The sequence below is a fragment of the Asterias amurensis genome, chromosome 21 (assembly GCF_032118995.1).
Source record: "Asterias amurensis chromosome 21, ASM3211899v1".
Taxonomy (NCBI): Eukaryota; Metazoa; Echinodermata; class Asteroidea; order Forcipulatida; family Asteriidae; genus Asterias; species Asterias amurensis.
This window is the reverse complement of record NC_092668.1, coordinates 13,804,297-13,830,691: the sequence shown is the minus strand read 5'-3', so window position 1 is coordinate 13,830,691 and position 26,395 is coordinate 13,804,297. Positions and strand designations below refer to the sequence as shown.

General features: G+C 39.4%; 1 protein-coding gene across 1 annotated transcript; it reads right to left on the bottom strand.

Moving 5' to 3' along the window:
- Nucleotides 1-529: 529 nt before the first annotated feature.
- LOC139953116 (phosphatidylinositol 3,4,5-trisphosphate 3-phosphatase and dual-specificity protein phosphatase PTEN-like) lies at nucleotides 530-24,915 on the bottom strand. The gene is made up of 9 exons (XM_071952531.1): nucleotides 24,074-24,915; nucleotides 12,934-13,018; nucleotides 9,783-9,827; nucleotides 7,420-7,594; nucleotides 6,617-6,724; nucleotides 5,404-5,604; nucleotides 4,176-4,277; nucleotides 3,713-3,922; nucleotides 530-2,786 (listed from the first exon to the last, which is right to left on the bottom strand). The coding sequence occupies exons 1-9, from the start codon at nucleotides 24,150-24,152 to the stop codon at nucleotides 2,622-2,624; spliced, it is 1,170 nt and encodes a 389-aa protein (XP_071808632.1). The 5' UTR covers nucleotides 24,153-24,915; the 3' UTR covers nucleotides 530-2,621.
- Nucleotides 24,916-26,395: the final 1,480 nt, after the last annotated feature.

The window sequence follows — 26,395 nt, the reverse complement described above, 5'->3', positions numbered from 1 at the left end:
GTGAATGGGAAAAGAGTAGTCAATTTACTTTGCCTTACTATCGGCTACACACCAAAGTATGGTCATTAAGTTTTCAAAGGGCCTTTTGTTGGATTCATTTCATTCTTATGAACGAATATATTCAGGTAGGAAACTAACAAATCCATACAATAAGACAGAAAAAAAAAAAGAATCTGAAAGCTTACTGGTACTGGTACAAAAAGTCCTGAGAAGTCTGCCTCTGAAAAATGCTGATATTTGATTTCATTCTGCCAATTCATATTTGTTGATTCCCCCAATTCTTGTCCTATCCATCATAATTATGTGGCCAGACAAGTCATAAATGTTTCTACGAGACCGCCCTATATCATATTCCTTTCAACACTTTTTCACTTGCTGAATTCTTAAAGGTGATTATTTGAAGATATTTTTGCATCAGGGATAAAGAATATAATTTGTTTTTACCCATAACACCGATGTGTATTAAGCCCTGTCTACTCAGTAGGCTACCCCCCCCCCCCCCCCCCCCCCCCCCCCGGGTTCTGTCAAGAAGAACAAGAAGAGTTTTGGAAAAATAGACATGCAAGAGGTTTTGGGTGTTGTGCGGTTGCAGGCTCTGTGTATGGTCTAGTGGATATTTCAAGTTATGTAAATATAGAACTATTTCCAACTCTTTTGTTGGCCTCGGTGTACCTTAAGACCCCTAAGCTTTTCTGATTTTCTGAAGGGGCACCAAGGCAAACACCATGAGCAGCAGAGGCCAAGACCAGGGGCAGCAGAGGCCAAGACCAAGATCGAGGCAACAGAGGGCAAGGCCCATGTTGCCCTAGTGTAATTCCTCTGTTGCCCTAGTGTAATTCCTACGCCTGGCAAGTCCCTCCTCTCACAGACTTTGCTCCAAACTCTGGCCTCCTTGCTCCCTCAAACAAACTACAGATACATTCCACTGAGAATTGTGTCGTATGATGAAGCAAGAATAAATGCATCAATCGAGAAAACATTTTTAAATGTCCACCAAACCAGAGCTCTTTTCTGCGAATAAAGTCCCTGACGAATTTGCTGCGCTATTTTCTCGTTTTTAAAACAACCTCTGTACATAAGTATACACATGCGGCAATAGACATTGTTTTCTTTTTTCATATATAAAACTAGGGATTTTTCTTTAAAGATATATGAAATGTACAATTCCTTTCTTCTTTTTTTTAAACTATAATAAACATCGCTTTAAAACCAAATAACAGCTTCCAACTTGCTTACATGCATAAACTGTGGTTTTGCATTGGATGGTGCAAAGACAATATTTGTTATGCGACACCTGATTGGGTAAAAAAGTACATGAAACATCCCTGTTAACCAATCACGTTTACTGTTTCATTCCTAAAACCCAGTTCATACTTCATGCGACCAAAAAGTTGTGATGTCATACCCAGGAGCAAACTGTAAAAGTGAAAGTTGAGGGCAGTTCAAATCCCTACTCCCTCTAACATTCTACTTGTGTGCAGCGCGACATGAACAAAAAAAGGTTCACTGTGAAGAAAATATCGCTTAACAACTTTCTATGCTAAGCGAAAATTAGCAGGGGACCAGTCTGTATCATATATTACATGGTCTTTTGGCTGGTAACCTGTATCTTTCAAGCAAAAGATGTTAGTTTTGTTTTGTTGTGTTAGTTTTAAAGGGATTTGGAATAAAGTTTTTAAGCAAACCTGGTGTTGAAAATTACATGGTTCCATACTGAATGGGAAAACAAAAATTACTATCAACATTTCTGTAAAAAGCTGACGAATAAATTTGATTGAAGTTTTCCAAAATTAGAGTTTGCTATTTGGGATATTTGAAGACCAGTCAAATTTATGCAAAAATATCCAAATGGTCCGAGGCCAAACTAGCCTCATCACCATGGAGACCTAGACTGTGACATCACGCTGTGTCTGGCAACAGGAGACAATAGAGGGCAGCAGATATTGTCTACGTGGTTCTTGGCATTTTTAAGAGACCAGATTTTGTTTAGCCCACCACCTTGCAGGTTTCCCCAACCCATCAAAACCAACAGCTAGTTTTGTCGGATTTTGTTGGAGTAAGGACACCATTGCCCTAATCAGAATCCAACAGCTCGAGTTCCTCACTTATCCCTCAGGAGACTTAGGGGTGAGATCAACTCAAGATCAATCTAAGATCTTGGGGAGCTCAGGATAGCGCCCTCGCAGGACAGTTGGGGTTACGCTTAACAAAAAATATCTCAGGGCCACGAGGGGATTCGTGATCGGGCAAGAAACTACCTGATGCTTCGACTTCATAAAAGTACTGATATAGATATATAAACATTTACATATAATATATATAAATTCCTCTGTGCCTGTCCGTACATCAGCTGTTTTGTAAGACCTATAAACACGGTTATACCGACGCGCATCAAATCGGTTGGTTGGTCACTCTTGAGGGCGCTAGACAACTCTTTCCATTGGGTCGGATCTCACTCCAGTGAGCGTTTTCATGACAGGTTGATTGTTCCCAGTTTTGCGGCTGATATTGCCTGGTGCCCACTACGGGTTTACCAACTAAAACGCGCCGAAAGAAAGCAAGACATGGGTCGAGCGTGTGTGGGGGTTGTTAAGCCCCACACAGAGGCATGGGGGCCGTCATCATACGAACGTCGTTGTCTCCCCTCCCCAATCCTCCTCCTCAGACTCGGATGATTCCAATTCAAGGAGATCGTTCGAGCTGTTACAGGGACTTAAGTTTTCTTCAAGGTGGGTCGACGGTTTCTCGTGGTCGGCATCGTTGCCTCTTGCGAAATACAGCCGTATCTGCGGGTATCAATAGTGAAGAGTGTCAGTATGATCTTAACAAAGATGGTTCAGGTTTGTGCAAAACCAAATTTAACAGATAATCAATTTGTAACTTGCCATGAAGTTTTAACAAAACATTAATAATATAGTAGGCCTACATATTTATAATAAAAATAAAAAAATTAAAAACATAATTAATAATACAATTGAAACACGCAATGAAAACATACATGCTAAAAACAGTTGTTACAGAAGAAAGATTCAAACAAATGAGTCTTTAAAAGTGCACACAAAAAAAAACAGGATGAAAAGGAAATGAAGGGAAATAATCAGTTTTAGATGTGTGAGGAAAACTCCAAATTGGGAAAACCCCTGCAATCAGGTAGGGTCCATACATAGGTGAAAGGCGGGGAAAGAAATCATTGAGCCAACCTAATCATTATTAAGGCATGTAAAGACAAATGCACAATAAAAACATCGATATATTTATAGAAATATACAAGGTAATAAAAAGATGAAAATAGTAGGAAGATGGCCTTAGTTTCCGATCCAAACCAGACATTTATCAGAGGCATAAACAAGCACAAACAAAAACATCCATTTAAAGCAAAAAGAGGAGCAACATAATCAAAGTGATAAAAAGATAAATTACAAAAATGCAGCATACACAATTAGATACAGAATATATTTTTAAAGTTTCAACACTTTGCACAGATAAATAAATATAAAAAATGGAGTATACACAATAACAAACAGAGTATTAAACAAGTTAAAATAATTTCGCCAAAGAGTGGCAATATGGAACAGATGACCTGGGCCCTATTTCATAAAGCCTATAGTCAAAACAGTTGTGGGTTCGAATTCCCCCTGAGTGATTTGCCTGTGGATTTTTTTTTCACAGACTGCAGGAAAAAACCGAGTATAGCATTCTCATCTGAACTAACCTTAAGATTTGGAGAGAAGACTTTGTTCGTCTTATCCTTGTTGGCCTTGTCTAGAGCGTCTTTGTTCAGTCCCATGACAAGCTCTTCACTCCCATTGGCCAACGGAACCGTCTCGGTGTTGCAGGACGCCGAGCCCGGCCGACCGATCTCTGTCACCGGATGAATGATGAAGAAGGTGTTGAACCAAAAGTGGAACATGGATTTCTTGTCCTGGGGTACAGCGAATAAAATAAACAAATTATTCAATCTTGAAACTACAGTTTGCAGTAAAAACAATATATGAGTGATGGTTAAGGAATGAACTGTTGGTGTAACAACCTGACATTTCGATCAGTGCACTGGGTGGTCTTCAGGAGAAAGGTAGGACTCTAGTGCCGCATGCTGCTATAGCTTGGCCATGATATGCAATGAAACGAAGAAAGAAAGCCTTTACAAGGAGGGAGTGGAAAGAAGGTTTACTTACAAGCATCGGTGTCTTGTGGAAGAATTCAACCTTGACGTCGCCGCAGATGGGTACCGTGTTGGGAATGTCAAACTCAATTATTCTCTCACCTCTCTTGATCCCCTGCGGACAAAACAATATCGATAACAAAAATTTAGAAAGTGCATTTATTTTTTACCTTCAAAAGTCGTTGGAACTAAAAGTAATAACCTTCCAGCCGCGATTTGATTTCCTGGCTTGAATAGGCGCCTAACAAGATGGCTCCACCTTGACAAAAAAGGCTTTCTCTAAAAAAACAGGACACCATTGCAGGCCTGTATGCTTCAGGGCCAGGGCACCAAGGCATTTTCTCCTCGATAAAGGGCACCCTATGAGGAAATTGCTCATTTCTACTGGAGCATTTTAAGGGCACCAAGGCAATGACCAGGAGGCAACCGCCTTCATTGCCTACGTGAAGCATCAGGCCTGCCATTAATATGATTTCCCCTCACACAGCTGAAAGTGCACTGGCACAAGTCCGCAATACGATTACGATGCTCTCCCCTCAATTAAAGCAGATTGACTGGGCACTGCTGTGTGTTCCGCAAGGGTCTCTTCTGGGACCTACATCTAATTACAGCCAATGCACAATGCAAACCTCCTTTGCCACAATGCTTCTGATCAAACACAGTCCTCGACTCTGTATGTGTCCATGAATGAAAGTCACGTGGCACATTTAAAGATTCCAAAATCGCTGACTCCCTGAACAGAGATGTATTAATTTCCCAAGACCCGTCTTTGTCATACTTTGTAACCAGCAAACAAAAGAACAAAGTACAAACATTTCCGCCTGGATTTGAAATTCATTGAAATTGCAAACTGATTAAGCCTAGAAATAATGCACCCCCCCCCCCCCCCCCCGGACTGCCTGGATGAAGTTTGACTCCAAAGAGAACTGCATATGTTCGGACCCCCTACCTCCTTTTGCTTAACTCCTCCCCCTCCCTTCTCAATTTTCTCTGATAATTTGTTCTTTTTTTTTTTAATCATCTGTAAATAGGATGGTGTTGAATGATAAAAGTACTCCTTTTTAATCAAAATTTTTGATTCAATGATTGATGGATTGATTTGTTGAGGGGGAAAAAATCCCCCCCCCCCAAAAAAAACAACAAAAAACACAAATATATATTATATACATATAAAATTTATAAAAAATAATTCATAAAAAATATTTAAAAAAATTAAGAAAAGAAGGAGAAGGTGGCATTACCTTTACAACATCAGAGGAGTACACTTTGACTTTCTGCTTGTAGATGACGAAGAAGGGCGTACATGAGCCATTGCTCATCATGGGCACCGTCTCCAACTGCACTCTCTGAAGTAAAAGCGTGACTGTCGTGTAGGTCAAGCTTCGCCTGATAATCTCGCCGTAGTACTGTACATAGCGCCGCTGGCTTGGAATGGTGACGCCCTAGAAGGGGGAAGGTGGTGAGGAACAAAATTTGAGTTAATAATAGAAATAATAATGAACTCTTCTTAAATAGCGCATTTCACCGTGAAGTCCCTATGTGCTGTCGGTATTTTCCTGCATGGTAAATGTGGAGATACATATTCATTAACAAAGCACCATGTAATGATTTACAAGGTGCTCTGGTGCAATACGCATCCAAACCAAACCAGGTCAACCCCTTCTCCTAATGATAAGTTCACTGCATTCACAACACACGGGACATAGTGCTTTACGCCCCATCTGAAAGGATGAACCAATAATGGTGAAGTGTCTTGCGTAAGGATACAAGTATAACAACCGAGACTCGAACCCACACTCTGCTGATCGGAAACACCAGGGCTCGAGTTCGGTGCTCATATCCACTCGGCCGCGATACGCTAAAGTTCAGACAGTGAAATGGATCTACTTGGATCCAAAGCTATCAATCAAATCCATCACCTGCCGTCAATCACAAAACCCCACACAGTCAAATGGGATTTTCAGAATCCACCTGTCAATCACAGAAAACACCTGTCGAGCAAGTCGTCTTTTCCGCCCTCAGAATCAATTATCAGCTAGCCCTTAACAGGTGTTTTGTCAGGTCTGCCTGTAGTTATTTAGATCTTGTCAGTACTCATTATGACAAAACTCGGTGAATGTCACCAAATCTTACGGTATTCCTGCAATGTTATTCAAGCATTTCTGCTCGAGCGATTTGACTGTGGATTTTTTCCACAGAACTCGGGGAAAGTATTGAGTATACAGTGCTTTATACATATCAGTGTAAGGGTAAAAACAAAATATATACACTTTAAGTTTGATGTTTTAACAAGCTGTTTTTCTGCATGCACTGGGACACTTTGCAAACAGTGCATGCATCTAGCAGGAATCAAAAGATACATCTGACTGTAGGCCAGCAGCCACAGATTTTAGCATTGTGTAATTCTATGCATGGGAAGAAAATGAAGGTTAAATTTTGATATATTTTTCTTACTTTGCCGTCCCTCGTTCTTTTATCTCCGTATTGCTCCATGGCCTCCTCTGCTGAAGCGCACTTCCCTTGATGAAGTAGTAACGCACAGATCATCACACCAGTCCTCCCCTTAAATCAAAACAAAACCACATCAACAATCAGACATTGAATACTTGCAGACTGAACTTTCACCCCTTGCATGGCCAGCCATGCATCTAGAGTGGGATTGATATTCCTTTTGAAACAGTCTAGATTGTAGGATGGGGGGAAGCATTCACCAGGCAAGAAGTTCCAAAGAGATGCAGTACGTGGAACAAAGATGTTGGAATGGTTCTACATCTCAGCAAAGCAAGAGCGTATGGGTCAGAGGGAGCAGAAAGCTGATAGAACATTCAGATAGTACCAGGGCCCAATTTCTTAGCTGCTAGGCACACAAATTTTGACTCAGCATGAAATTTCTTCCTTGATAAAAACAGGGTTACCAACCAAATTTCAACGTGATTTTCAGGATGAGCAAACAACAGCTGAATACCAGTAACAAGGAATATGCAACAAATTGGAGGTTTGGTTGGAACTTGGTAATCCTGTTATTACCAAGGAAGAAATTTCATGCTTAGCAAATTTTTGTGCTTAGCAGCTCTATGAAATTGGGCCCAGGTCAGACGCAATGGTGGCACATCTACCATGAAAATCTCTCCAGCAAATTAATAAATTCGGTCAAAAAAGAGCTGGAAGGAAAATATAGGCTCCCTCAAAACTAAGGCATGCACATAAAGATATCAGTCAGGGAACCAAACGAGGGGAAGTATGGAATAGAAGCCTACCTTTCCAGCTTTACAATGTATAACGGCAACGTTGCCCTTGTCCTCCTTCAGCCATCGTTCAACGTCATCGCAAAAAGGTTTGATCAGCTCAATCTTTGGTGGGTTGTGATCATCGAACGGATAATGGGCTACCCTGTGGTAAAATTTGGAGGCGTCGTAGTTCCTTTCCGAACATCTGGGGATTAGAACAAAAAAGCAGAACATTGGTTTTGGGGGAAAATACATTATTCTCTTTACTTTCAAGTTGAACTGCATCATACGAATGTATGAGTTTTCAGTAACAATTGATTTGAGGTCTGAACTTTTTTTCATTACAAATGTACAGGCCTGGAATTCCATCTTTGAGTGGGAAAGTCTATTTCCATTTTACACAAATTGTGTGCTGATACACGCATTTTGGTAGGTACACCAGTACGCAAAGAAAAAACAAGGTTTTTTTATTTTTATTTATTTTTTATTTTAAGCAATTGCTATAGGTGCCTGGGATTATTTTGAGGCCTGCATTTAAGTCACGTAAGTGTACTAAGACAGTTCAATCACCAAAAGAAAATCTTGAACTCAATAAATAATTCAATATTTTCTTACCAGGTTTCCATAAAAGTATGTTTATTAATAATTTTAACCTCCCAACAAGTTTCCAGGGCAGGGGCTTAAACCAATCTGTCATTTCGTTTTGAATATAAACGAGTTGTTGTAACCGGGTTAAACAAGACGCCGAGCCGAGGCGGCCAGCTGCGTTATTCGTCTTCGCTAAAAATGTGTGTTTTTCACGCCGGGACGAATTGCCCCCTAATGAAATATAAACATGGTTCAGTTTGCCTCAACTGTTGTCACACATCGGTTGATGAGGTATGGAAACTCAACAAAGCAAAGGGGTTTAGGGATGGGGTTTAGACAGACATAAATTGTAGAAACCTCATAGAATTGATGAGTTTTTTCGGGAGCAAATACTGTAAATAAATTGAGCAATTTTACTAAAAAATGTTAAGCAAACAGACATTCTTAACTGAGATGTTCTCAGGACTATTTCTACCACTTTTTTCTCAACAAATTGACAAAAATTGTTTTCTGCTTAAAGATAAATCTTGTGCTTTTAAAGCAACTCCCACCATGGGGAAGATAAAGTATTGAGTTATACACTCGACTAAGAGAAAATTTCCATTAATTTGAGAGACATCGTACAACTCTTTAAAATTCTGCATTAAACACCTCCGACAGATAGTTCACAGCTTGGCCAACTACACAGATAAGACTGTCCGCTACTAACACAACTTCCCATCATGAGTAATGCAAAGTGAAAATAAATGCAATTTACAATGGCGGGAGAGGGACCTGGTTCAGAATTAGCGGCAGCCGGTTAGCCGTAGGCCTAAGGAATGTCATTCTAATCCAAAAACTGGCCGCGGTTAAACACTTCGGACAGGTGGACATGCTTCACAGGTTGGACAAGAATAAATACATAAATCCCTTTCGGCAGCCCTCTCTAGCAGGCCACATCTGGCAGGTTCTCCAGCCGGCCACTTTTGGCAGGTAAATATGGTTTCCTCACATTTGTAGGCCAAACAGCTGGCCATATCCAGCAGATAGTACATGTAGGCCATTCACATTTCGTTGGCCAATTAAAGGCTCGCCACACTTTCCAAAATGCCAATTGGAAAGTTTCATGTTGCCCTTCTTTATTTAGAGACCACTTGATTACTGGCTACACTCAGCAGGTGGCCAACCAAAAACTACACATGTGCAGTAAGCCAATCAAAGGCTGGCCACTTAATATGTATCCTCTCTACACTTTTAAGCAAATGTAAGGTTTTTTGTTGCCCCTTTTTATGAAGAGGCCACTGAATAACTGGCCACATTCAGCAAGTGGTCACTTTAAAACTATGCAGTAAGCCAATCAATGACTGTCCACATACGGCAGGTAGCAAGCTCTCTACTTTTAAGCCAGAGTTTCAGGTTTCATGTTGGCCTTCTTTATTTAGAGGCCAACACTGGCCACAAAAGGGGCTTTGTCGTCATGATCAAAGCAGCCCTGTTGCTGTACATGAACTTACTTGTGAACTCTAACCCAGTTACTGCGTGCGCGCACCCTTTCCCATATCGCAACAATTGTTGCGTCACTTGTAACTTGGTTAAAAATTCCACAAACATCCATGACATGACATTTTGAAATGTGACTTTAACGTGTCACACACTTGGGAGAATTGACGAAGCATTACAAGGCAATGGTGTACCAAAAACTAAACAGTCTTATTTGAGATAGGTTGAAAAAATTCGACCGAACCGTACTGACTCAAGTCAACATTTGATATCTGGCATACCAACACTAAACAAATATTTGTCGCGGGCAAGGAAATTATACTTACAAATTGTAGACCTTGTAGTGGTTCGGGTGCTTCTGATCCAGAAATCTTTGGAGGGAAAAAGAAAAAGAAAAACAAATGAGGTTTAGAATTTGACGGCAAATATCACTAGTACTTTTAAAATTAACCAGGTCAAGAATTCCAGGGAGCTCAATGCCTCTATTGCCTTTGGTCTTGGCTTTGTTTCTCACCGCTTAAATAATCCAGTAAATCCAATAAATCCATGATGGATGGGTGGAATTATTATCCATCTTGGTAAAATTTCACTTCAATCATCAATATGAATTTTGAATACCTCAATTACGTTAATGGCGGGGGCACTTAAAATAAAATGTTGCCACCATGATTTACGTGTGCTTTCAGATGACACGTGTTCCTACGTGCACGTGTGGGGACTGGTGGTACCCAAAGGTTGTCGCACCGTCTGAACATGCATCCATCCTTTCATTCATTATGTGTCACGACATAAATTATCATGGACAAATGAACTTCAACCAAAAAGGGGTCATGATATTACACACACAAACTAAAAAGAAACCCCTTCAATTAAACTCGTCGGTACAACAACAACAAAAAATTTCTTTTCTAGACCTGCCGAAGAGAATTCTAGAAGTAAGGAGAGAAAAAAAAGACACAGAGAAAAAAAGAAATAAAGGACGCCATTCCATCTTTCAAAATGCCATGCATTGCCCAAGGGTTGCTACTTTCTCTTGAGTCTCACGGGGGCCCATGGATAGGTCATTACATGCCAGTGACATTTTCTGAGAAAATAAATGGACGGACGAGAATCTATAGGCCTAAACCTCACACGCTCTCGTTCTTCTAGCGCAACCGACGTTTGCATGGAGAATTTTGTTTAAAGTGTACCCACACATGGAATATGCAATACTCAGACTGAAAAGAAAGGGGGGGCTGAGAAAAGATGACTGCAAATAATTTCTAACAATGCTGGCATCTCAAATAACCGTTTGCATAATCAAATTTCTCCATCGTCGAAGACATTGTGTTGGGATGGCAAAGACTGGATCTTTCAGACACTAGCAATACGAGTCGTTTCTGTTGGACTGTAAGCGAATGAGTCTTGGATAGGAAAAGAAGATAAAAATTGATCAAATTCTTCTTCATGGTTTATACTATTCCCAATTTTACTATGGAATCTCTGCATAAAAAAATATTAAGAATATTTTTTTTTTCTTAAATTTTAAAATCAAATTTTTATCTGAAACAACTCACAAACCAAAAAGGGAAGAAAAAAAATTGAAAAATAAAATAAATAAATAAAAAGGAATAAAAATCCAGCTAGCAATACATGTAGGTCAGGTGAATGTTTCCCATGTTGAACCGAATTAGATAAATAATCTCACAATAAATGCAAATCTACATGTGACATTTTGCGAAAACCCAGAATGTACATTAAACCTCTAAGTGGTCCAAAAGCGTCACTTGTCCGTCCTCCGCACAGCAGTAACAGAGACCTTTATCCAGGGTTCACGCCAAGTCGTCCTACATCTCAAATGTCTCAAACAGAACAAATTCCAGTTGTCAAGTCATATCTTAATCCACGATTACCTAGATCCGTTAGTGTCCTTGAGCTAAAGGCTATTTGCTTGTGGATAATACGCACTTGGTTGTTGAGCGTGGGAGCAACACACTTACACTTGATTAGCTTCTTACACACAAAGACATCTGGGGAGCTGTTCGCAGTCCCTCGTCGTCATCCCCTCTTCTCTAGGGACACCCATCCATCATAATTTTCAGCCACTGACGGAGGAGATAAAGCCACAGTTTCGGGAAACAGAAAACTGTTTCTGGTGATCAAGGAGACGAACAAAAGAGCCACTCTAGACCGACGAATCTCATTGGACAAAATTCAACGAGCAGGACCATTGACGTGGGCAGAATCCATATCAAACACCCGGCGTTCTCGTCTTGTTGTTAAGCTAAATCAATAATCCCAATAAATTTATCCCGATCAACAATGTTTTTACGAAAACAAAAACCCAACAATATGTCAATCAGCTTTATGTAAAGAACAAATTGGAAAAAAGAATACCCTCACTTGCATCACAAAAGATTAAGAAAAACTGCCCTAGTGGAGTGTGTCACTTTGACTTTTCTTTAAGATTTACCTTTTAAGGAATAAGAATAAAGTGTGTTCGTCCATTTCAAATGATACAATTTTTTCACGATATTTCACAACAATTTTTAAGAACACAGCTCACAAAATTAGTTTTCCCCCTGCTCATAAAAAATCCTTCTTGTTTCACTAATTTTAAATTGCAAACTAAGTGGAATGTAAAGGCCATTTGGATGATTACCAATTTAAAAATACATGCCAATTACCTACGAAGACCTTCCATAATTTGAAATGCAACAGAGTCCGGGGACCCAGGATGTAGTTTGCCCTGCGTAAGTGACGATGTAAAACAATGAAGTCAGATTCATACACGTCATGCGATTCTTAAAGCGAATGCGAAACCCATCCTGACGCCACTTCCTTTGTAATTAAATGACTCAAGCAAAAGATGCTCAAGTTCTTAGAAAACATTCTGAGCAAGGACGTACTTTTGACGTCAGAATTCTGTTTTCTTTCTTCAGATTTAGTCAACGGCGTTGATCAGAACGATTCAATTTTGTTAGTATCAAGCAACCAAAGTAAAGCAAACATCCAATTCCCTATCATTTGTTCAATTCGCCTTAACTCCCACAGCTGCCATCATTTTGCATATACCTCTTTCAATGTATAAGGGAGATTCAACATAAATAGGGACAACCAATAATCAGAACATAGAAAGATAGGTAGTTTAGTATTGGAGATAAATATACAAATTGCTTCTACCCTTAGATTGATTTGTGTTAGGCAATATTTACTTGGTACATTTCCTGAGTTCTGTGAAAAAAAAAATCCACTGGCAAATCACTTGGGTGGGATTCGAACCCACGACCTGCGCATTGTTAGAGCAGATGTCTTACCACTATAGACCACTTAGCTTAGCTATGCTAGAGGTAGTTCTATAGATAGGATTTGAACTGCCTCTAAACACCAGGATAGCTTGGTGGTCTAGTGGTAAGACATCTGCTCTACCTCTGCAAAGGTTGTAGGTTCGAAATCTCTAAATTTACAAAGAAAAAGAAAAGAGGGAAAACCACTTACTTTACGACTGATTCCATGTTGTTCCTGTAAACACCTTCAAGACTCTGAGCTGGAAATCCCATGGCTATAACATTGTCACAGATGTCTGGTACGGAAAAGGTTAAGAAACTTTTGTGGAACAATGAATACTGAATGAACTTTTTAAGGTTTAGTAGAGAATTTTCGTTACAAAATATCAAAATTGTCTTTGTGAGTGGTCTGTTGTAGCTGACTTGTGTGAAGGCAACAAGGCTGTTGTTGGAAGTGTCGTGGTCGAGCCATTAAGAGCACAGAATTCAAACTCTGGTGTTACTGATCAGCAGAGTGTGGGTTCAAATCCACAGCTGTGACACTTGTGTCCTAAAAGCAAGACACATAACCATTGCTTCGTCCTTCGGATGGGACTTAAAGCCGTTGGTCCCATGTGTTGTGTAACGCATGTAAAAGAACCCAGTGCACTTTTCGAAAAGAGAAGAGGTTCGCCCCGGTGTTCCTGGCTGTGGCTGCTGTATGTGCCGTAGCACCTTGTAAAAACCCTTATAAGGTGCTAAATAATTAGGTCTCAAAATTCATCACTGCAATTACCTAGCATTCTGAAAGTTTGTATATACTCAGCGCCTTGAGTACCTTGTTTGGTAGATACGGGCGCGATATACAATGTAATACTTCGATATTATTATTATTACTATTGCCACAGCTGTACATTTTGATTTTGACACTTGGCCATAATGTGCTTCTCTTCATCAAGGTGTAGTAGGATAGGTACAGTGTATCTGCTTATGAGATGACGCTGCTAATTGAGCTACATGTAAGTTCAAGCACAAGGGTCCTGTTGAATTGCACCTCCAGATTTTAATCAACAAACATACATATAAGTTATTAAAAGAACTACAAATTTTCAGGAAGCGGAGATGGCAAGAGGTCCTACGAGAAAACAAAATCCTAAAATCTGGATAAAAAATCCTCGAAAATCACAGGTGTCCTCTGAGATTGCATCTTCTTTATAATCTACTTTGTCCTGTATGAGGAGTTCAACAGAAATGGCAAACACAATAGCGTGTAATGATGACAATTGTAGTGTTTTCTTTTACGACACAGGGGGGGGGGGGGGGGAGGTGTGAGTTCAACCGAACTTCTCGACCTGCGAAATTACGGACCTGGAGCTTTACCCACAGGAAACCAAAAGAAATTGCCCTTTGATAAAAAAAGACAGCCCGGAGAAGAGCCTGACATTTGAATGCGGAAAAACTTGGTTCATTTCCTTGTTGGTCTAGCATGTCTAGTCCGATTTAGTCTAATCTGTAAATGGATGTGGTCAAATTGACGATTCTGTTAAAAGCGACAAGGTTTTATCAACAATGTACATAACAACGGAAGAGGACATGCTAAAATTTCCTTGTTGGTCATTCCAAGCAAAATCACTTAAAAATTCTGAAAAGTTTGGCAGGCTTCCACTCAATTTTGTTCAATATATTTTTTAAACAGTCTCCCATGGGTGGCATGAACACACTCGCACAATTTTAGAATCCTGCTCCTCATTATTTCCGAGTTTCTTCTTTTGAACCACCCACCCACCCACAAATTCAAGAAAGAAGAAATTTGTTAAACATTGACAATTCTGAATGGTATCTTAAACACTGCAAACTGACAGGTCCACTTTATTGTAAAGTAACCACAGTGCCACTGTCAATGTATACACATAGAAGCGTACACGTATAGTTCACCAATAATTTCCGTTAGCCTGAGGGTGTTCTAGTATTCTAAATGCAGGTACACATTATGCGTTTGTGCATGAGCAGTCCTGATATGCGTTCTTGTTGAGGGCAGGGTAGTTTTTTTCCCTAGTAAAGGGAAACCATCCTTACAGGCCTAGAGTTTCATCTTTGAGAGGGCAATGCAACTTTCATTCTGAAAAGGGCACTTCCAAGTTCCGTTGGAATATCTTCAAGTCCATGGGAAGCTTTTAATGGGGCACCGAGGCCAAGACCAGGGGCAACACATAGGCCATTGTCCCTGTGGCCTCCATGTAATTACAGGCCTGTCCTGTACTGTACGTGCAAAATTTCTTACGAACATTTCAAGTGGCACCAAGGCAATGGCGAGGGTATTGCCCCCGTAAAGATATGACCAGGGGATTGCCCCCCGTGAAGCATCAGGCCTGAAATCTCTGGCCTGAAATCTCATCTTTGAGGGCAAGGCCATTCTCATCTTTGAAGGCAAGGCCATTTTGATTTTGCAAAGGGCACTTCCATTGGAAAATCTTAAAAGACTATCAGAAACGTTTGAAGGGGCACCAAGGCCAAGACAGGGGCAACAGAGGACCTTAATGTCCTATATTCTAGGCCTGAGATACATACTGTATTCTACTGTTCTACATTGAATATATGAGACTTCATCCATACATGTACGTATATAATGTAATTTGTAAGCTAAAAATTCAGGTCGGATACAGCACTTGAGGGTTTAATGACCTAATTCTTAAATTACTGGACTCCAGCCAGTGGTCTAGCAAGTGTTTCGAATTACACAGGACAACATGCACGTACACACGTTACTTCACTAGTTTGTACGTTACTGAGTGACACATAAAAGGAGCACAGGAAAACCCTCATTTACAATCTGCTATGAAAATGAGGAACAACTGGGCTTTCAATATTAAAAAATAAATAAATCAAATAAAAAATAATTGTCACGCCCAGACAAAAAAAATATACTGAATGACTTGCAACAAGGGCCCAATTTCATACATTTGCTAAGCACAAACAGTAACTAAGCATATTAACAAAATTGTCCGTGAGCATGCACCAGAATTCGGTTACCAGCCTAATTGCCATTTCTCATGTACAATCTGTGACTGGTATCCTGCAAAATTGTTGCTTTAAAACAGAAACTTGTTAAGCAATATTTCCTGCTGAAGCAGCTCTATAAAACTAGGTGCTAATGTCTGCAACCGAGGGCAACCATTATATTAGGCCAACACTCAACAAAGTTATTCGTGCATGGATTCAATTCTAGCATGCTGTCAGTGTCAGCCCCCCCCCCAATACCCTCCCCCTCCATTTATTACGTTATTGCATTCCAGTTTATGTATGTGCTCATTCGCACACTATACACACACCACGCCAGGCCCATCACCCCATCAGTCTCTTTTCATGCAACCTAAATTTGATGCGCGGCCAGGCACCTGCCTAGAGTGGCGCTACGTGATATCCCTGTGATCGTGCATCGATTACTGATCGCCGTCATCAAACGGACTCCAAGGGGGGATTATTTTTGATAGCGCTGGGGTTTGAGTTCTCGTTCAAATCACGAACGATGACTCACCGAGTTAACAGTAATCATTATAAAAACATTTTAACAGAAATGTGCAAGTTCAAGAAATCAATTATTGTTAAAATATTAATATGCACCTGGCCAAAATCATGAATTTACACTCTATTTTTTTTTCCCCGTCCATTTTATGAATGGTTTGAAAACTACTGATGTACCAATTAAATAAATAATATCTATATATTAATTAACAATTGCTGTGTCAATGAGGAAATAAAAAGTGCTTTCAAGGGTTAGTCGATTGCAAGATGTGCAAAGAGTTACTCAGTACATATTTATATCATTTATTTGTTATAAAATAAGTATCTTTGTGACAAAAACCAACGGATAGGTTCTGTCTGTGCACAAGAACTGATTTTTAATGGATGTAGACATTTTTTATGTAGAATTTGTAAAAATATCAATTCCTGCCGTACATAAACACCAATCCCTAAATTCTCCGGTCCCAGGAGTGGCAATTAACAGGCAGTTTGACCCGCCTGCAGTTTCGCTCCGTTTGGCATGAAATGAGAATTGCAAGCCCATTAAAACTACATGTAAAAGACTCTTGGTGTGAACGGAAAATGTGTCAGTAGGTCTCCCCGCTTGAATGCACCCTAGACTTAAGATTATGCAATAAAATATTCTTTTTACAGGTTGGGGGTTGATGGGGTTTAATGATAGGGGCGTTGAATGCATGGTAAACTTGTGCCATTTAGGGGAGCTGAAAAATATTGTACAGGTACATGGCCTGTGTGTGGAAGTCAGGTGCTTGATGTATTGTCACAATGTATGTATTGTAACAAATCATTTAACAGCACATGGATAAGGACTTTGATGTGTGCATACCAGGACCGATTCTTCCAAGAGACACTCTGGGCAGTCACCTGGATGGCAATGGCCTTGGTGCCCCCCTTGAAATGCTGAAATTGGCATATCGGGGAACCCTGTATTTATTAAATTATTTGACAGTTTCACATGATCAGTAAGTTTGGCTGAAATTGCTTGTAAAAAATTAAAGACCCGGCTGTTTGTATCATACATGTATCTCAGGAAAATTTAATTCTACGACCATTTTCACTGTACAGAGGGGTTGTACAATATTACCTCTGCGGCCATTTTGCATAGTGAAATATTTGGACAGAACATTTTTGGTTGCTAATACTGAGTAGATAATTATGATTTATGGGTAGCAACTGATACATTTTATGTTAGCATTTTGCTACATTAATTTTTGTTGTACGTATAGGAAATTGTTCACTGTAAATTCTTTTAAATACAAAATACTCTGAGTGAACATGGATAAACAAGTATTTTATGTAGTAAGGCCATTTCCGGATTAGAGGCTACGGCTAGCTCAGCCTGTTTAACATGCATTGAGGCATTGACTGTCCAACAGTCCTAGCCGCAAGCAGCCACAGTCGCAATCAGACCCAACAAATGATTTTTAAAATTAATTTTTTTTAATGGAGTATAATTTATCACAATGTTTGTCTAAAGTAAAAAAAAGGGGAAGATTTCCGTCTCGCAAATTTGTCAATCATATACCAAAAAGAATTTATCTCATTTGAGTGAATAAATTACTAATTTTTCATATTAAAAAAAAAAGTGGTGGCAGGATATGGTAAAAAAAAAAAAAAAAAAAAGACATGGCAAAATCTCTCAAGCTTCAATGGAGGTCTAAGACTACGTACGTCTAAGACTTAACCGCTCTTTCACGTCGGATTATCTATAAAAGAAAAAAGGAGAACCCGGAAACCAGGAAGTGGATTGAGAAGAAGGAAATAGCGATAAAGTCTAGCATATCCTGAAACCGTCACGTTAAGTCCAAGGTGTACACAATACACACGTACTAATGAAGGGAATAATGCACCGGGGTCGTGTGTGTTAGTAATGGCCGATTCAGGCCCCTGCTGTCCACCAACACACATGTACAGTGAACATCTAGAATATAAGGAAGGCCAGTGAGAAAATAAATCGTGTTTACCCTTTTATAAGACCATGTTACAATCCACATAGCCTACATGTGGTAATTTAAAGGAAAAGTTTAACTTTGGTCTTTGGAACTTCTCCATTATTGATCCTCATGTATGGAAAATAAAACCACTGTTACCTGTGAAAAAAAATATTTTTAAAAGGTGGACGCGTTTTTTAGATATCACTGAAAATCCGGAGTGAAATACACGTATAGTACGCAAGCAGAATAATCCTAACACATGAAGGAAGACACAATCTGAGAAATGTTACTGATCTTCTCAGATTTAAATTTGGGGCAGTAATACTGATTATTTTTTAAATTAACCACATTACTTCAAAGTGAAATGTTTCTCAAAATGAAAGCTGCAGTAGGCTTCTACATGTATCTGTGGAACCAAAAAAGTTGTACAGGTCTGTATGCTTCGTTTTTGAAAGGGCAACTTGGGCACCAAGGCATTTTCTTCTTGGTAAAGGGATGATAATGAAATTGCAAATTTGTACTGGAGCATTTCAAGGGCACCAAGGCAATGACCAGGGGACACGGAGGCAATCGCCTTCGTTGCCTCAGTGAAGTTTCAGGCCTGGTTGCCATTAATGTTTCGAGTGATTACCAATGGTAGGCCCCTATACCTTCCCTTTAAATGACAATCTAACCATTAATTTTGGTTCTTTTTGTAACTTCCACATAAAAGAAAAAAATATCAGACCTAAACACATTAATCTTCTTAGCATCGTATTCATAATACTTGTTCAAATGTGCCCTGCGAGTTAAAACAACGCATCGACATGAATATATCTCCCTCGTGCAAGACAACTGAACTTGTGATTTGAAGTCACTCAATATGCTTGCAGTTTCTGTTTGAGTGTATAAAGTTTAGTTTAGACACTGTACACTTCACAATGATGAAGCAATTTCAAGTATTAAAGGCAGTGGACACTATTGGTAATTACTAAAAATAACTATTAGCATAAAACTTCACTTGGTAACGAGTAATGGGGAGAGGTTGATAGTATAAAACAGTGCAAGAAACCGCTCCCTCTGAAGTGACGTAGTTTTCGAGAGAGAAGTGATTTTCCACGAATTTGATTTCGAGACCTCAAGTTTAGAATTTGAGGTCTCGAAATCAACCATCTAAACGCACACAACTTTGTGTGACAAGGGTGTTTTTTCATGCACCGTACATGTATGATGAGATACACCAAGTGAGAAGACTGGTCTTTGTCAATTACCAATAGTGTCCACTGCCTTTAATTGTGAGTTAATTACTAGTGTTTGTGTAATATGTTATATTAGGCATTATGCTTTGTTTTTGAAAGGGCAAGGGCGCCAAGCCATTTTCTCCTTGGTAAAGGCCACCCTACGTGCGTATGTATACGTACGTATGAGGAAATTTCCATAGGGGGAGGGGGGCTGAGCAATTCAAGGGCACTAAGGCAATGACCAGGGGGCATGGAGGCCATTCGCTATGTTGACTACGTGAAGTGTCAGGCCTGTCCTATTCGTAGCCATGATGTCACATGCGCGCATGCATCTGCCATGTGTGTACAAAAGTACAAGGTTTAACGCATGGAGCAATTATCTAGTAAATTGCTCAGCACATCAACGTTAACTGCTTACATACATTACCAGATTCAGGTTACCGGCCAAAGTACCATGTCACATGTACCATGTCACATGTACCATTTGTGACGGGTATCCTGCTCATTTTCGCTCAGCAGGAAATTATCAAGCAATATTCTCTCTGCTCAAGCAACTCAATGAAATTGGACCCAGGGTTAGTTTGTGAAAAGTGAGAGTGAGAGTGGGATAACCTCATACAAAGTTTAGGATCGGTTGTTACATTTGCAATACCTGCACAAGTAAGAAATTTATTATAAATCGTACCAGAAGAATTTTAGTACAGTATGAAATGTAGAGCTACATGTACATGTACTCAAGCAGCTAAATGAAATTGGACCCAGTGATAGTTTGTGTATAGTGAGAGTGGGATAACCTATACAAAGTTTAGGATCGGTTGTTACATTTGCAATACCTGTACAAGTAAGAAATTTATTATAAATCGTACCAGAAGAATTATGTACAGTATGAAATGTAGGGTAAGCTTGGGCGGTATCGATTTATTTTATTCACGATATATCGCTGACAATATATCGCGATATTCGATATAATCGCGATTAATTAAATTTGACATCGTCAGTCTTCAAACTCCAAGTGAAAGTTGTAGAAGAGACAGTCATAGCATAAGAGAGGTGTTCTTATGACGTATTCTTCTGGTTTTACTCCAAACCTATGGGGTACAAGATGTCTCAGCTAGCAAATACATCGCGATTATCGCGATATATCGATATTTCGATTAAAACCAAATCCATCCGATATCGAAATCGTTTCCAAATTAATATCGCGATATTCGATAATATAGATATCGCCCAAGCTTAATGTAGGGCTACATACATGTTAGTGCTGAGCGAATAGTGAAATTTTGTTATTCGGATACCGCTGGCCAACTATCCGAAATTAACCGGATAGTTGAATAGTTTTTTCGCCGCTAGAGGGCACTATTTAAAAAAAAAATATATATATATATATATATATATATAATTTTTTTTTTGCCGCTAGAGGGCGCTGTTCGTTTGTGAATGAGATCTTATGGGCAGATTGATATTAGTTTTAGACAGTGTCACTCGGTTCATTCATAAAAATGACCGGATCTAATTTAAAGATGGCGATTTGCTTTTTCTTTTGATCGTGATTAACTCTACGTGAAGGAAAACTTTTGTAATCTTTGAACAAATTACGTCAGAAATGTCATTGTTTTAACTCTTCACGGAGGTGAGCATAGTTAAATACTTAATTTATGCTGTTTTATGCTATCTTAATAGAAGTTTCATAAGGATTCAGACAAAACATTCATATCAGTTGTCGCCCGACGTCCGTGGATATTCGGATATTAAAGAATATCCGGTTACTCGGTTGTAATTACAGAATTATCCGGTTTATAAATAGGTATTTGCGCCCTATGCGGATATCCGGTTAAGAAAAAAAAGGCATTCGCGGTTACGGATAGGAAAACCTATTCGCCATTAACCGGATATTCGAATAATTCGCCCAGGCCTAATACATGTACTTTATTTTGAAGGTAAATGCAAATGTAATCAGAGGCCCAATTTCATAAAGCTGCTAGAGCACATAAAGTAGCTTTGAAGACATCATTTTGTTAGCCCCAAACAATACTAAAAGCCACTTTTGGGAATAGGACGACAAGAAGAAAATATTTAAGATGAAAACAAATCAAGGGGGCTGAATGTAGGATTTGAAATTTCTCTTAAAACAGTCTATTTAGATTATGATAAAGGGAAACATACACCAGGCAAGGGGTTCTTAAGATATTCAGTAAAAGAAATAAAACTGCTGAAATGGCACGTGGAGCAAAATATCAAACGACAACATCACCTAAAACAAAACCCACACAACTATAAAAATGTACAAATTAATATTTAAAATAATATGGGAATTCTATTTGGGACAGAATGACCCTCAATCTACTGGAAACCATTTCATTTTCAATAGTACAGTGACATTGCTCCATAATATAATTTACTTTAAAAAATTGTTTACATTCAGGCTTTTATCAGCTCATTATTCTAAAAAACAAAAGTTAAATTTCAACCTCCATCTATAGGTGTTTTCCATGTTTTCTTTATGTTGGCCTGGAGTTTCTCTTATTTCAGGGGCTAGGGCAAAATTATTTCATGAGCAAGGGAACTCCCATTAGAAAACCAGAACGACTGATAGTGAAGTTTTGAAGGGCACCGAGGCCAACACCAGGGCAATGGCCTTTGAGATTTTGGTTTCAATTGCATTATTGTTGAAAGTAAATTTGCGACAGTACTTCCATTTCTAACATTATCATGGCTATAAAAACATGCCAATCCAAGACCAAGAACCACTGGACTTCAACAGTCATGAATCCACTGGACCAGAGCCTACCGTCAAACTTGTTTTAAGCACTACGTGTTTCACCATTAAAATATCTACAATCCCTGGACTTATTGCATAGTACATGTAGAACTGCTAAACAGAAACTATGCTTCTGCTACATAAGAAATAGCATCCGCAAAACACATGACAGTCACATGGTGCATTATAAAGTGCTTTCCAATCTTCAATATAATCACAACCGATATTGACTGCAAAATGTACTTTCGCTCTCACACAAAAAGTGAAATTCCGGACAATTACTTCCTTTTTTGAAATTGTGGTTTGGGTGGTTGTTGATTTCATTACACGTCCAATAGCACAAGCACATAACAGAATGACTAGGAATGAGAAAGGTTTAGTTTTAGTTGTGGGAGGGAAACCTCATATTGGGAGACTCCAAACAGTGGAAAACCCAATCAACATGCAAGGTTCCAGGTCTAAGGTGGGATTGGAACCGGGATCCAAAGAGGTAAAAGGCAGGGAAGGAAAGCACTGTGATGCTGTAACTTGATCCCTTTGTAGGGATGGACCCATGTGTTAAAGCCCTGATATAAAGGCCCCCAAAAAATATGTCCCTAATATAGGGCACCTCTTCAGAGAAACGTCAATTTCTACTGGGACATTTCAAAGGGCACCAGGGGCATGGGGGCAATTTGCCAAGCTGCTATATTTCACGGAAATTAAAACTGACTTGCAGGAAGATCAGAATTAATGTTCCTCACTAACCTTTGTAAAAAAAGTGTCAAGTTATTATTATTATTGCTGAATTAATGTTTCACTTTGACGCGATTTTCTCCATTTTTGACTTGTTGACGGAGAATGGCAGGCATTGAGAGCATATTTTACACTAGCTTTTCCACCTAGATTACTACGTTTGCTGTTTTAAAAACTCTCCAAAAAAGTGAATGTTTTATTTACTGATAAACCAGTGCTGATAACAAAAATGAATCCCCAACTTTGGTTTGAAAAATATAAAAAAACAAGGTTGGTTTCAAATTGGTTCAGTTCGTCTCAACAACCGTACCTTATCCATTCATGTATGACGTGACTTTGGTACTAAGTGACTTGGGTAAGAAGTGACTTGGGTACGAAGTGACTTGGGTACGAAGTGACTTGGGTACGAAGTCACTTGGGTACGAAGTCACTTGGGTACGAAGTGACTTTGGTCTCAAGTGACTTGGGTACGAAGTGACTTGGGTACGAAGTGACTTGGGTACGAAGTGACTTGGGTACGAAGTGACTTGGGTACGAAGTGACTTGGGTACGAAGTCACTTTGGTACCAAGTCACTTGGGTACGAAGTCACTTGGGTACGAAGTGGCTTGAGTACGTAGTGACCGACATTCTATGAGACACTTTACGCATAAGTCATTCCACGGACACCGCCATCTTGAATCTCTAAGGGGGGGGGGGCACCGAATGGGAACGCCGCTCTGGAATAGAATGAGCTCATACCGTTAGCGGGCAACAGCAATTTCCCTGGGCACTGGCAGATTCAAGATGACAGTATTCATGACTTATTTCTAAATAATAAACTTTTACCTTAGAAAAAATTACTGAATACCCTGTCTCTGTGTTAACAACACTTATTTTTACCAAAAAAAAGTTGATGGCCTGACTTTTTAACCTCGGAGAGTCTTTCTCCATTTAGCCTTTGACTTTGAGAAAGACCCTGGCTAGGGTCGAAACACCAGGGCCCAGTTTCAAGATTTTTCTGTCTAAGTTTTTATGCTTATAAATGAAACTGGGCCCAAGCCACTTATACTATTTGCATTTACCTTTTGACGGTAAGCACTAAGCAGTTAATTGCAACAGGTAATACTCCTAGTTTCTCACACTTATTTTTATGTACAAATCTTACAATACAATTACAAAATTCAATGATTTCAAAGGATACAGGTCAAATCAAGGTCAAAGTTTCCATCGGTGTATCTTGTCTTGTTCTTACTGACAAGTTCTCTTAACTTCGATGCCATGGCTCTCTCGAAGAAACTTGAGTTTTAAAGAAGTTGGTTACAAAAAATAAATTTCACTGTTGTGAAAACAGCGCCAAGTTTGTTGTTCCGCTCAAAAAAATGTCACATCATTTAAAGGTGAAGTTCTTTTCCTTGTTGATGCTGGAAGGATGAAGACTCCTTGAAAACTCAGAAATTTATTAATATTTATCCGTGTCCATGCAGTGCCCAACATGATAGAAAATGGTGAAAAAGAAACATTTCCCACTGCCTGCAGCGGCAGCAACTAGCAGACGTCCCAGTTTTAAAATTCCTTCCGCATTTGAGACAAACAAATCCAGTGGTGGAGTTAGGACCCTGAATTGTCAGCCATTGTCAAACTGTGGAATCCGGGTAGAAAAACCTAGCTCCAACTTTACGAATTGAACTGACTTTCTTCACGCAAGTTTCCACAAGATGAGGGAACTTCATGCACTAAAACTAAAAAAATATGCAATGGCAATACACGGTGAACATTTACATGGTACAACAGCGTACAGCATGTTGAGTGCCCTACTTTCCCCAGGCCAGTTTGTCCGGACTCGCAGAGGTCCCCAAGAAAACCGCTGAAAAACTCTGTTTCAGAGCAATTACATCAAAACTGAACAATCTCCAAGCTTACATGACACACAAACCTCTATTAATTCCAAAGAAATAGCGCCCTGCTGTGCTTCTTTGTCGACTAAAATGACATTTTCTGAGGGAATCGGCGTTTTTTCTGTACAATCCACGGCTTCCAAGGAAGTCAAGCTCGCCCTGATTTGACCCTTAACCTTAAATTATCACTCCGCCCAGTGAAGTATCCTGTTAGACATTTACAAGTCGTTCTTATGTGTTTATTCACCTCCATTGTTTATTTATTTTACTTTATCTGTTCCATAACTCCAGTTTGTTTATGATGTTAGAACCTATTTATTAACCTATCGACTTTGCATATAATTATGTTAAAGTTTCATGTTAACAGCCACATTAATTTAGTTTTTGGCCACTCAAAAAAATAAATACAGCATTCGATGTAAGCACAGATGAGTATACGTTAGAAATAAAACACCAAAGCACACAAAACAAAATCAACCTACTTGAATAAAAAAAATACTTAGAAGAACAAAAGAAAGAAAACACCCAAACTAATTTTTTGCTAAGTTGACCATGGAGCTGTAGAGGTTCGCTCGGCCCCAGAAAGCAAGGCGCTGGGGACGAGAGAACTATAGAGTTGGCCTATAAATTTAGCCAGAGCAGAGATAATTTTATGCGTTGAGAAAGGAAAAAGTTACTGACCTTAATTATTTTATTCAACATTATTGAATATTATTATTTCGTTAACTCATAAATGAAGCTTGTGAAATAAAAACAAAGGTAAATAAAAACCATGGAGGACGGTAAAACATCGAATTTTTGTGTAATTTGAGGATCTGTTTTCTACTTGCGGAAGGATACATCACTTCACTGTGCGTGGTGTCATTCAATGTTATGGTCACGTGGTCTCGCTTTCCGGCTTTCCATGTGTGCGTCTCTACGTTCAAATGTATTGTATAGTGAAACACTGTGTGGCTTGGTTGCCGGAACAATGTACACGGAAGTTAATACATTTTTGGGGGAAATAATATTTAACAGAATGTCTGGAGTGAAATTACAACGCCCTAAATAACCAAGTTTTTAAATAACGATGGCACAGCAGAGCGTTATTATGAAAGTGTCATTTGGTAATCTAATTCATTGGCTGGGGGTCGAATTAACAGAGGTCATTATATACCATACCATTATTGCACTATAAAATAAAACTCGCCTTAAAGGGGCCGTGACGACCAAAGCAGGCGTTTTGTTCTTGTATGAACCCTCACCCAGTTACACACGCACGCGCGGCTCTCAAAATGGGGTGTGCTTGTTCATGGGTAGGCCATAGATATGGGTTAGGCGCAGGCCTGCTTTGACACAGCCCCTTTAAGAATAATGACTGGACAGATAATGCATACATTGTCCCCCCCCCCCCAACAACCTGTACAAAATGAATAAATTAATACATGATCGATGTATAACTTCCGGTTGTGGATTCTTATAGTATAGTCATGAAATCCTTGTCTCATGGTATGCAGTCCCAGTCTACCAGTCTACCAGTGGACCCACGTTAATGCGAAACTTGGGCGCTAGGTGGCAGCAGAAACCAGGTAAATTTTCATTGTTTGCGTAGTTCTGAGCACATTTAATACCGAGAACAATGGATACCT